The sequence below is a fragment of the Gorilla gorilla genome, chromosome 16, assembly GCF_029281585.2.
Source record: "Gorilla gorilla gorilla isolate KB3781 chromosome 16, NHGRI_mGorGor1-v2.1_pri, whole genome shotgun sequence".
NCBI lineage: Eukaryota > Metazoa > Chordata > Mammalia > Primates > Hominidae > Gorilla > Gorilla gorilla.
In genome coordinates, this window is record NC_073240.2 from 85,722,578 (window position 1) to 85,735,029 (window position 12,452).

General features: G+C 44.1%; 1 protein-coding gene across 3 annotated transcripts in view; it reads left to right on the forward strand.

Annotated features, from left to right (window-relative positions):
- The first annotated feature begins 994 nt into the window (after positions 1-994).
- Positions 995-12,452, forward strand: part of LOC115932861 (golgin subfamily A member 2-like) — a 37,338-nt gene continuing 25,880 nt past the window's right edge. Inside the window, exon 1 of one of the 3 annotated variants that reach the window (XM_063698791.1) lies at positions 995-1,362. In XM_063698791.1, coding sequence (XP_063554861.1) covers positions 1,010-1,362 — 353 coding nt within the window. In that variant the 5' untranslated portion in view covers positions 995-1,009. The remainder of the gene's footprint in view (positions 1,363-12,452) is intronic. The other 2 variants (XM_055362865.2, XM_063698792.1) reach the window with 2 other exon arrangements.

Below are 12,452 nucleotides of genomic sequence, written 5' to 3' on the forward strand. Positions count from 1 at the left end.
TCTTTGCATTTTTTTGGGGGGGGGGGTTGTGGGGGTATATCCCATACCAGATTTGTAAAAAATTGACATTAAAAATACATGTATAAAATGTGTAAAGTGCACTAATCTAAAGTGCACTGGATGTATTTTTTATTGATGTACATACTTTTGTTATCCATCACCCAGGTCAAAATACAGAATCAGCACCACAGAGGGTTCCCTCCTCCTCCTTCCCAGCCAATAATCTTCTCCTCCTACCTAACCAACTGTTCTTACTTCAATCACTGTCAACTAGTATTTCACATTCTTGAATTGCATATAAAGTGTCTCAAGTTTTACTTAACACTTTTCTTGAAATACACTTGTTTTTTGCCACTTTTTATTTGACCTAAGAAGTAACATTAATGAAACAATGATTTGACGTGATAGGCATTTCCCTCCTAATAAGCACTAAAACACTTAACTATTTGAAAAAAGAAGTTTCTCCGTGTACCAACTAATATATTCTCCTCGGCCGCCGTTGGTACACGGACCACATTTTGTTTCTCAAAGCAATCCGATGATTTCTGAGGTCCTTTGCAGCTTGAACACGGAATGACTGTGGTGATCGAGTAGCCAAAAGTTCACGGAATGCACTGTCACAATCGTGATTCCGCCATAGCGCCGTGCATCCATCCAACACTTGTTTAATACCTATATTTAATACCTAATACCTTAGACTGTCCTAGGCTGTGGACACAGAAGACTAAACCCCACTTCCTGAGTTGAAGTGGGGGAAATAGAGGAGTAAATCATTTCACGATGTGTGGTTAAGTGCTGCAGCTCAGGTAACCACGAGCACACAGAGAAAGGGCAGTTTCTAGAAACAGGGCGGAGAGGAGACCGTGAGTGGGCATTTCCCAGAGCAGTCTCTGCCAGCCACCGTGCTGTGATCACTTTAGCACAGAGCAGCCCCGGCGGTCAACCTCAGCCTCCCTTAGCAACCTGAGCGCCCCGCCCAGGTGCCTTACTATTGGTCTCGTGGAGCGGGATGGGCAGCTCTGCCGTGCAATCCCAGCTCGCAGCCCTTGCTCCGCGTGTACTCACGGGAGGACTCGCAGACGTTACTGCCGTCTTGCGTGCCCCGGCCACCCCCGGGCAGCTTGTAGCCGGTGCGCGGGGTGGCTGGGGCTACGTGCAGAGCTGTCGCGGAGCCGGAGCAGCAGCGGTGAATCCCCTCGGCTCGGCCGAGACCGCCGTGCCCATTGCTCGCCTCGGTTGCCGCCGCTTTAGCCGCAGCCGCTGCTGCCGCCGCCGGGGGAGAGGCAGCCTATTGTCTTTCTCCGCGGCGAAGGTGAGGAGCTGTCTCGGCTCGGCCCGCGGGGGAGCCCCGGGAGCCGCACGGTGAGAGCGCAACTTAGTTGGCGGAGTTGGGGGAAGTTTTGTGATTTGAGGAGGGGTCGGGGTGCGGAGCGCGGCCCGTCCCCTGCGGCCGCTCGGTGGGGCGGGCCCCAGAGGAGGGTCGGGGGCTGCGCGGGGCTTCAGGGGCGGGCGGAACGGATGGGTAGCCGGGCGGCGCGGGGACCTCAGCTTTGCGGACCCCTCCTCCCTGCGCATCACCCTTCTCCCGCATTGTCTGCTTGGGGCTCGGCGCGCCTCCCACTCCGCAGCCCAACTTGGGGGCCGTCGCCGCTTTCCGGATGGGGGGCGCGCCCGGCCGCGGATGGCCCCGAACCCTTGCCCCGGGTCCCCGGGTTGGCGCCGCTGGGGCGGACTCACTCCTCCCCTGGGGCGGGCGGCCGCGGTGTGGAGTCCGCGCCGCGAACAAGTGCTGCGGGCGCGAGGGAGCGGCTCCCCGGGGCCGACGCGGACGGTAAACCTGTCCGGCGGCGCCCGCCTGCTGGGGCCTCTCTGCTGTTTCTCGCGGGCGCGGCCCGGCTGAAACTGCGACCGTCGGAGGCGAGCGGCCCTCTGGGACCCGTGCAGCCGGTCCACCTTGCAGCTATACTTTGAGACTAAACAATTTTTTTTTTTTTTTGCAAAGGCAAACCGGTATGTGAAGTTGAAAAAAGCAAAAACCCTCAAATTTTCCTTCTTTTTTTTTTTTTTTTAAATCAAGAAAGGGGGTAGATAGGTTTGTTTTGTTTTGGAAATAGTTTTTATAGCAGAGTGATACCGTCACATTTAATGATCCTACTGTGAATTCAAGAATTCACGATGAAAGTTGGATTGAGCGGTATTTTGGTGTTCATTCTTTGCTGATACTCATTAATGAAGTTAGTTGGAGAGTTTATTGCTTCAGTACAGTAAAAACCAGTGTGCCTTTTTTTTTGTTACTACTCCCCCCTCCCCGCATTGTTTTATTTTTCGAAGAAGCACTTTATTCAGTTTTTCTAAGCCACGGGATTGCCCAGATGAGGACAAACGGTGCAGTTCTTGAGAGGTCATTATTGGCAAGTTTGTGAGGGAGCTAAGATGAGTTGAGATAAACCAGTGTTACTGTTCTTGTATTCTGTCGTGGACTCTTGGGGATTTGCAGGCTGCATTAAGTACAAGTCTGGTCCAGTTTTGGGTGCACGTATTCCACTGAATTTGGTTCGTCTGGCTTATTATATGAACATGATTCTGTTTCACTTCCGCAGATGGAACTAGCTTAAATGTCTATCATTTATAGTGACAAATGATCAAAATGGCTAGAGTGTCATTTATTAACTTCAGTTGTAGTCCTTTACCTTACCTTCTGCTAAATGAAAAAGAAAAATTTGACAAATACTGTGTGCGTCAGTTTGCTCTGAGTGATTTCTCGTGCTAAGTGAGTCCTGTGGAGAAGCGTTCCTGGACTTTTCTGGTTTGGTGGGCCTTGTGTTATAAAACCGATTTTCTTCACCTGATGAAGCTAAAGACAAATTTTCTTCAGGCACAGGCATTGCCCTTTTAAACTACAGAGCCACTTGTAGGATTCACAGTACTCACTCAATGGCTTCCCTTCCTGGCAGTGTGGTTTTGTGTGTGTGTGTGTGATTGTGGGGAAGGAGGTTGACAGAGGTTGGAAGGGATTGTCAGGGAGGGACATCATGTAAGCAAGTACTAACAACATAACGTGACGAGGGCACCAGTTGCTTTCCTTCTGTGGGCGGTGATGGCATGTTATACTGTAGGTACTATTGTTGTAGGATTTCTCACACTTCTTTTGCCTTGACTAAATGGTAACTGCACACATCCTATACTATAAATGGACTCCTCCTCTAGTCCTTTAACTCCTTGAGGGCTGTGATAGACCTTATTTAACTTTGTACCCTTTTTGCCAGTGGTCTTAACATAGTGCAGGCACGGTATGTGTTTGAATTGGGTAAATTAGTTTTACTGCCTAGTGGTAGCTGGTGTACACAGGAGAGGGCCGCCAACTCTGGGGACTTGTCCAAAATGACAGTTCACTTGCAGATCTCTGATGAAATTTACTTTAAAAGGATTTCTAACCTTTTTTTTAATCTGTCGGTTATTTTTTGAAAAGAAGTGGGGCTTAACTGGTGCCCTAAGGATTTTAACAAGAGATTCCGATTTAGAAATCTGTCCCCCCTTTTGGTGAAATTATTATTTTTTTAGAGTCGGAATCTTCACTGTTGCCCAATTGTCTCCCCGGGACCCAAGCCGTCCTCCCACCTCAGCCTCCCACAGTATTGGAATTACAGGCGTGAGCCACCCCACCCAGCTGGTGAAATTATTAAAATTGTAGTGAAAACTCTGCCTCCATTGTGAAATTGGAAAAAAATTAGAAATTTTAGAAAAAAGTACGCCCTTTGGAGCTAGGTAGAGTTCAGATCCCCACATTTCCATTGAGTAGTTGCATAGCCTCTCAGAGCTTCAGCTTCCTACTCCTTAAGGGTTAGTAACATGCTTTGCAGTGTTGTTAGGAATCAGTGAAACTGTGTGAGATACTTAACTGCAGTATCTAACATGGAGTAGGTGGCTATTTCCTGGTAGCTGTAATGATAATAATTTTGATACCTTTTTACATGACTTAAGCATTCTGAAAAGTCTGATGCTTCTGAGTATGGAGGCTTAGCTATTTCTTTCATAAAGAAGGGGCCCTGAGACTTGTGAGTCTTATCCAAATGCATTTCTTCAGAGGTGTCAGATGAACTGAAGGATAATGGAAACAATAGCAAATTTATCTTCTCAGTCACCTGTGAGTCTTCCTTTGAGAGTGGGACTTGCAGAGTACTTGGTAGGGTAGAGCTCTTTGTGACTATGCTGTTTAGGAAATGGTGAGAGATGGATTGTTTTCAGTACCTCAGTCATAAGAGGATATGAGTTAGTTCCAACTTTCCTTATTTTACCTTAGTCTTGACAAATAACAAGTATGGATTATGTCTGTATTTCTCAGACTTGTTTAAGGTAGAACTGGACTGGGTGTTAACAGTGTTAGTTCAGTAGAGACATGAGCAAATCACTCACTTCCCCTTCAAGATAACACTTTAAAGGTGCCACCATTTGCAGAAGAAAGCAGTGATTTAAAGCAGCTATACTAGCACAGTTTAGAATACTTAACACTACCTGATGGAGTAGATACATTCTAGAAATATTTACCTGTAGTGGGAGTTGAACAGTGAGAACACACGGACACAGGGAGGGGGAACATCACACACTGGGGCCTGTTGGGGGTTGGGGGGCTAGGGGAGGGATAGCATTAGGAGAAATACCTAGTGTAGATGACGAGCTGATGGGTGCAGCAAACCACCGTGGCACGTGTGTACCTATGCAACAAACCTGCACGTTCTGCACATATACCCCAGAACTTAAAGTATAATAATAAGAAAGAAAAATAAATATTTACCTGTTAAGGACATTTCTGTGTATTTTATTCCATCTTTCCAATAGTTTTCTTATGAAGAGATTATAGTAAACCTTTGAACTTAACAGATTGAGGGTAAACCTTTAAAAAATATATTTGGTCACACTTACAGACTGAGGGTAAAAACATTCCTGACAAAGCTAGGCGAAGACACTTGGACTTTTTTTTTTTTTTTGAGACGGAGTCTCGCTCTGTCACCCAGGCTGGAGTGCAGTAGCACGATCTTGGCTCACTGCAACCTCTGCTTCCCCAGTTGAAGCGAATCTTCTGCCTCTCCCGAGTAGCTGGGACTACAGGCACACGCCACCATGCCTGACTAATTTTTGTATTTTTAGTAGAGACGGGGTTTCACCATATTGACCAGGCTGGTCTTGAACTCCTGACCTCGTGATCCACCCACCTCAGCCTCCTAAAGTGCTGGGATTACAGGCATGAGCCACTGCACCCGGCCGAAACTTGGACTTTTGATGTTTCCTTCTTTTAAAGTTAACATCTAGCACTTGAATAGACTTGGTTATTACTGATGGGGACAGGCATCCATTTGGAAGTAGCTTCCCTCTCTCTCTCTTTCCCAGGTTAGGCTGTCTTACTGCTGTAAATGGGGAGAGAAGAGAAAGCCGTGGGTGGAAGAAAGTGTTTCATGGCCTGGTGCGGTGGCTCATGCCTGTAATCCCAGCACTTTGGGAGGCCGAGGCGGGTGGATCACTTGAGTTCAGGAGTTCAAGACCAGCCTGGCCAACATGGTGAAACCCCGTTTCTACTAAAAACAGAAAAATTAGCTGGGCATGGTGGCGGGCACCTGTAATCCCAGCTACTTGGGAGGCTGAGGCAGGAGAATCACTTGAACCCAGGAGATGGAGGTTGCAGTGAGCCGAGATTGCACCACTTCACTCCAGCCTGGTCAACAGAGCGAGACCTTGTCTCAAAAAAAAAAAAAAAAGGGTCCCACTCAGTTGCCCAGGCTGAAACGCAGTGGCAGGATCACTGCTCACTGCAGCCTTGAACCAAGCGATTATCCCACCTCAGCCTCCCAAGTAGCTGGGATCACATGCATGCACCGCCATGCCTGGCTAATTTTTTTATTTTTGTAGAGACAGGGTCTCTCTATGTTGCCCAGCCTGGTCTCAAACTCCCGGGATGAAGCAATCCTCCCACCATGGTCTCCCAAAGTGTAGGGCTTACAGGCGTGAGAGCCACCATGCCCAGCCTGCTGGGGTTTTTGATTGACATTGCATTGAAACTGGAAATCAGTTAGGAGGCAACTGACATTTTAATAATGAGCCATGAACATGGTATATCTATTTATTTAGACCTTCTTAGATTTTTCGTCAGTGTTTTGTAGTTTTTAGCAGTTGGATCTTGCTTGTATTTTGTAATCTTACACATTTATTTCATGTTTGTGGTACTGTTGTGAATGATACTTCTCAATTTCCAGCTGGTGATTGCTAGTATATAGGAAGATGATTTTATGTTATATGCTGACCTTGGATTCTACAACCTTGCTAAACTCATTTTTAGTACTAGAAGCTTTTTTGTAGATTTTTGGAATTTTGTGCATAGACAGTAATGTCACTGGCAAATAAGGGCAGTTTAATTTCTTTGTTTTCACTTTGTATACTTTTATTTCCTTTTTGTTTTTGAGACGGAGTTTCTCTCTTGTTGCCCAGGCTGGAGTGCAATGGCGTGATCTAGGCTTGCTGCAACCTCTGCCTCCTGGGTTCAAGCGATTCTCGTGCTTCAGCCTCCCCAGTAGTTGGCATTACAGGCGCCCGCCACCACGCCTGGCTAATTTTTGTATTTTTGGTAGAAATAGGGTTTCACCATGTTGGCCAGGATGGTCTCAAACTCCTGACCTCAGGTGATCTCCCCGCCTCGGCCTCCCAAAATGCTGGGATTATAGGTGTGAGCCACCACTTCCGGCCTAAGAGGACACAGTTTCTTTGGCTTATTAAGAGGTATTTAGTTAGTGTTAGACCGGGGGTTGGTACATTATAGCTTGCTGACTGGATGTACCATGCTGCCTCTTTTTATAAATGAAGTTTTATTGGAACACGGCCACACCCATTCATTTACATATTGTTTAACAGAGACCATATGACCTACAGACCCTAAAATATTTAGCACTTTGCGCTTCGCAGGCATTTTGCTGGCTACTGCTGTGGACACCAATTTTAATTTAGGTAGATAAACTTTTTTGTAGCTTCTGAGGTTTTGCATTAATTTGCTCAGGCATATAGGTTGGTGGAAGTGCTTTCCGTTCCTTCTCCCAAACCAATCACACAGCCATATAACTTCATGCCTGAGTTTCTGTGTGGTCCTCTATAGTGAGTGAGTTTTTACATACTTCTTTGCAGCAGCATGAATTTCAAAAATCTCAACACTTTTGCTCTTGCTAATCTTTGTAAACTTTGCACACCCAGTGCTGGTACGTTCTGATGATGGTGTCCACACTGCACTCTATGAAGAAAAGACTGATGATTGTTTATATTAAAATGCAGGAAGAGAATTGTAGCGGCAACTTTTGCTTCTCTAATCAGCAACATCATAAGAGACTTACTGTGTGTGGGCAAGGGGGGAGAATGTTAATTTATACATTGAGGTAGTTGTATTAAAATTGAGTGACTCTTACTGTGACATAAAGTGAATGTGTCTCTCTTATACAGCAGAAAACTATTAAATTTGTTTTTTCTCAGCAGTATAAAATAAAGTGGAAAATGTGGGAAGAATACAAATCCTTAACTTCTGTGCTTCTGCTTATTTCACACCCCTCAAATTTCTGATTCCTTTCAACTGTAGCTGGCTTTACTACTGAGTGGCGAAATTGCTGAACATACTTAAAACTACATCATTTAAGACTTTGAATTTTGACATCTCCTCCTCTTCACAGTCTTTCAAATACTAGGCAACCTGTAGGGTTCCACTGTGTCTGTCATGTGTTGTCCCTGTGTTACATGAAAGCAGCCCCAGTGAACTTGTGAATTTGCTCAGTCATTTCACTGGCTACTGGGTGAGGAAGAAGTAGGATTTTCTCTCTTAAAATTCCTTGGTGAAATCATTGGATGGGCATGGTGTGTTTCTTTAATTTTCCTTTTGGTCAAAAATCTGACAAAGCAAAGACTTTCAGTTGTTCTTGGTCTTTCAATAGGTTTAGTTTTTAAGTGTGTTTACTCTGACCAAAAACTGCCTTCCTGTAATATGCTCCTTCCTTTAGAACACAGTTCTTAAGTAGAGTTTGTTTGTTTAAATGTATAAGAATAAGTTAATGCATTATATGCAGCGAGGTTTTGCATCAGAACCCTGAGTTCTCAGTGTGGCAGGTTTAAGTGTCTAGAACACCTTTTACCTGTTTTTTCTATTACTTGCTTTTTTATTTTTGGGGTAAATGATATCTTTCTCAGGGAGGCCTTCCCTCAGCACCATGTTTAAGAGGGCACCTCCCTCATTTGCTATTCCTTCTTCTGTTTTATTTTGCTATATGGAATTTGCTACTATGTGAAAACTATTTTAATGTTTTATTTACCTGTGTTACCCCTAGAATAATATCTATGAAGGTAGGGATTTTTATCTGTTCCTTCTGTGCCTACAGAGTCTTGAGGAGTATGGTGTCTGGCACGTTGTAGGTGCACAGTGACAGCTGAATTAATAACGTCAGGGAGAGTTTGTAGGATGGGGCTCAAGGTGTAGGGCAAGTCAGTTTTTAGATTTGAGGTTATTAGCAGGAGACGATGTGGGGGGAAAACACATGTTTTAATGTCAGACTGGGTTTGAATCTGGTCTCTCCAACTTACCCTTTGACCTTGGTGTTAAATAATTAAACCTTTGAAAGATCAACTTTTTCACTAGTGAAACGGGAAATAGTATCTTTTTAATGGGGATTAAATGTAATATCAAATATAATGCTCTGTCAATGTTAGTTTTGTCTTTCCCCTTGTGTGCCAGCATTGTGGAAGTCTGAAAGCAACCTGAATTTACCAGTCTGTTTCTGGAGCCTTCTGGGGTCATTACTTTGATTACTTTTGACAGATACATTCTTTTCAGCAGCCTGCATTGCCAGCATAACAATGACCTGTCCCTTTGACCAGTGTGGGGGACAGACACTTTGTCATCCCTCTTTTAATCCGTGTATCAGAACAACTCTTACGAGTTCTGGCTTTGAAACATGTTTAGAGGAGTTTATAATTCCGAACAGTTCAGATGACATCAGCCCTTTCTTAGAGTCCTCTGAGTTTGCTCAGCTTCCTCATTCCAGTGTGGCGGGAACCATTCAGTTAAATTGATGTTTGTGGTCTTTACACATAGTCATCCTAAGTTTCTTGCAAATCATGAGAGATCAGAGGGCTACTAAGTCACTAGTTTGTCTCTGTAGATTTCTCTAATCCAAGCTTGTCCAACCGCGGCCTGCAGGCTGCATGCAGCCTGTGAAGGCTTTGAATGTGGCCCAATACAAATTCGTAAACGTTCTTAAAACATTGGCCAGGCACGGTGGCTCACACCTGTAATCCCAGCACTTTGGGAGGCCGAGGTGGGTGGATCACCTGAGGTCAGGAGTTTGAGACCAGCCTGGCCAACATGGTGAAACCCCGTCTCTACTAAAAATACGAAAATTAGCTGGGCATGGTGGCACACGCCTATCATCCCAGCTACTTGGGAGGCTGAGGCAGGAGAATCGCTTGAACCCAGGAGGCAGAGGTTGCAGTGAGCCAAGATGGTGCCACTGCACTCCAGCCTGGGTGACAGAGTGAGGCTCCACCTCACAACAAACAAAAAATTATGAGATTTTCTTTTTTTGCAATTTTTTTAAAGCTTAGCAGCTATTATTAGTGTTAGTGTATTTTATGTGTGGCGCAAGACAATTCTTCTTCCAGCGTGGCCCAGGGAAGCCAGAAGATTGGATCCCGCTCCTTTAAGTTTTATGGATTAACAAGGGGTTAATTCCTGTATCAGTTTCACTGATGTTTCTTCTGCTTGATGCAGGAACACTTGACAAGTTAGTTAAGGTAGATTGGTCCATAAATTTATAGGTTCTTTCATTCCCATGTCCTAGGCAAGTCTGAGCAGGACCTGGAAAGCTGATTAAAAGGCCAGTGAGCACAGTGAGCTTAATTGTAAGTTAAATGGATATTTAATACATTAAGAAGGCACTCAAGCCTTTCAGTCTTTCATTTTCATCCATGCTTGCTATTTGAATCTGATGGGCTTGAAATTGACCTTGTTCTTCTTGTAAAAATGTTGGTTATTGCTGCCTTTCTCAAGCTTGGTTTTCAGTGTGGATTTCTGCAGATAATTTTTGCACCTAAAAGTACAAAGTCATTAAGTGAAGGCAGTCAGGAAGGAAAGAGTGCCCTGAGCCAGGAGGTCTGTTATAGCACATGGGGTGGACAAGAAAATGAATGGACATGGGCATGGAGGTGGTTCAGTCGGGGTGGGAAGGCCACCTGCTTGTCAGCTTTCTACTGCGCTGTCCAGCAGAACACGTTGAAGCTTGGGGCCTGCAACTCGTGTAGAGATGATTGCATTTAGGAGGCTGAGGTAGATTTTTTCCCTCTTAAGTGTGTGCTCACTGCTTTTTGGCGAAGTCTTGACCCGAGACATACACAGCTTGATCTGTGAGGATTTTAACGTCGAGATGGTTCTGTTATTTGAGTTAGGCATGGCTAGGCTACCAAGGCATTGCTTTTCAGTCCAAACATTTGGTCATTTCCATTTATTGTTAGTGAGGTTTTTGCGATTTGTTAGAACACAGAGTTTGGGATTTTGTCTGTTTTTTGCATGTGTGAATGACACTTGATATTGTTGTTTATATTGCTGGTTAGTATGTGCCTTCATTTACCTATTGTGAGTAAGAAACTTCCTCAGATCAAATTATAGTGAAGTCGCTTGGTTCTGTTTCTCTGACTCTTAAGAGGATGAGATCACTTTATACACAAACTCAAGCTGTTTGGTAAAGGACCTACCATTCTGAGCATTCATAGCCTAGATGAAGTCCTGGTCCAATCACCAAGTTAAACTTTTAAAAAACATGCTGTTCTTAATGTTCAGGAATTCAACCCTGGAAGCCTTCTCTAAATCTTAATGAGAGTTTTATGAGAATTCATTTAGTGAAAATATCTATCAGGGAATCCAGCTATTAACTTTGAGGAGGGTCATGCCTTTTAGTGGTTAGAGAGGCAAGCTGTAGCCTCCCTTCTCAGAGAAGGGGAATTGAGGAAGAGAGTTCTAGTGGTCCCTTGCAATCCTCCCCTCACTTTCCAGGTTCCCTAGTAAGACTGGAAGAAGTCCCTGAGTAAACAGCATTTTGTGAGTTTGAGGGACTATGTAAAAATGTAAGTGAACATACAATGGTTTTGCTTTGATAACTGTTTTAAATATCCTGTTGGTTGTTGAAACTTCTGTGACAGTGAAGCCTTTTTTGTCTTTATTTTTCAATCGGAAGATCATTCTTCCCCACTTGAAAAGATTGAGTCTGGGGTCAATCCCTGACCCCGCTTCCTTCCTAAATCTCTTAGTGTATAGCATACAGCTGGGCATATGGTAATCTCAGGCACGGGATTGTACTCATAGAGCTATGCTTGACACCTAGGACTTTAGGTGGCTTATATATTTTTGATGACAACTTTTAATTTTATTCTCATTTATTCCATTTCTGTTTCAGTGTCCTGGGTCATGAAACTTAATCCACAACAAGCTCCCTTATATGCGAGTAAATCATGCAATTTCTTTTCATTTTGTATTTATTTGTTCTGTTTACTTGTTATAATAAGCCACACTCTCACATGATAGATCCTCAAGGAAAATTTTAACCATATGTGCATGAATATATTGGTGTAAGACACTTCAGAAATTGAGTTTGATTTGGTAAGTACTACATGTCTAATCTGTGCATGGAACTGAAAACAAATAATACCTGTAAGACTTGAGAGTTAATTTAGTCAGGGCGATAGTATGCACGTATGAAACAAATTGTCCTGCCAAACAGTACTGTAGCTTCTTATTTTTTACCTGCAGTGCATTCCTGTAAAAGTAGTGTGGAGATCCTCCTACTGCCACTGTGATTTACCTTATATTGCCACTAGGTGGCACTATGTCATTGGCAAGAGTGCTGTTTACTTTAGGACTCTGGGTGAAAGCTGATATATCGTCTCCCTGAAGTGAGGGACTTTGAAGATAAAATTGATAAATGATTGAATCAAGGCTGGAAAAGGTAGGCTGTGGGCGACTATTCTTTATTATTGTAAGAGTGAATTAATTGAATTTGGGTGGTGAAAAGTACCCGTTTGATGAGAAGCCAGCTTAGGGTTGTGGATGGTTAGAGCTGTGAGAGGCCAGTAGATGCTGGGTTGCTATGCTCTGGAGAGGGTGAGAACATATATTTGTAATAGGACTTGATTCCAGCCTTCAAGAATATGGATCATTTATTTGGACAAAACGTCCCCAGAATTAGTTGAAGACAAAAGGCAAATGGTCAGGAATGGGAGGCAGTGAACATAGTGTTGGATGAATAGTCGGGGGATGGTCAGTGGAAACTCTGGCCCACCCAAGTTTGTGTCAGGTAATAATGGGAGATAAGCCTGAAAAGGTGGATAAAGCTCAATTGTGAAGGAAGACAAAGGTGTGAGGATTTTGTTTTGTGACCACCGAGGAG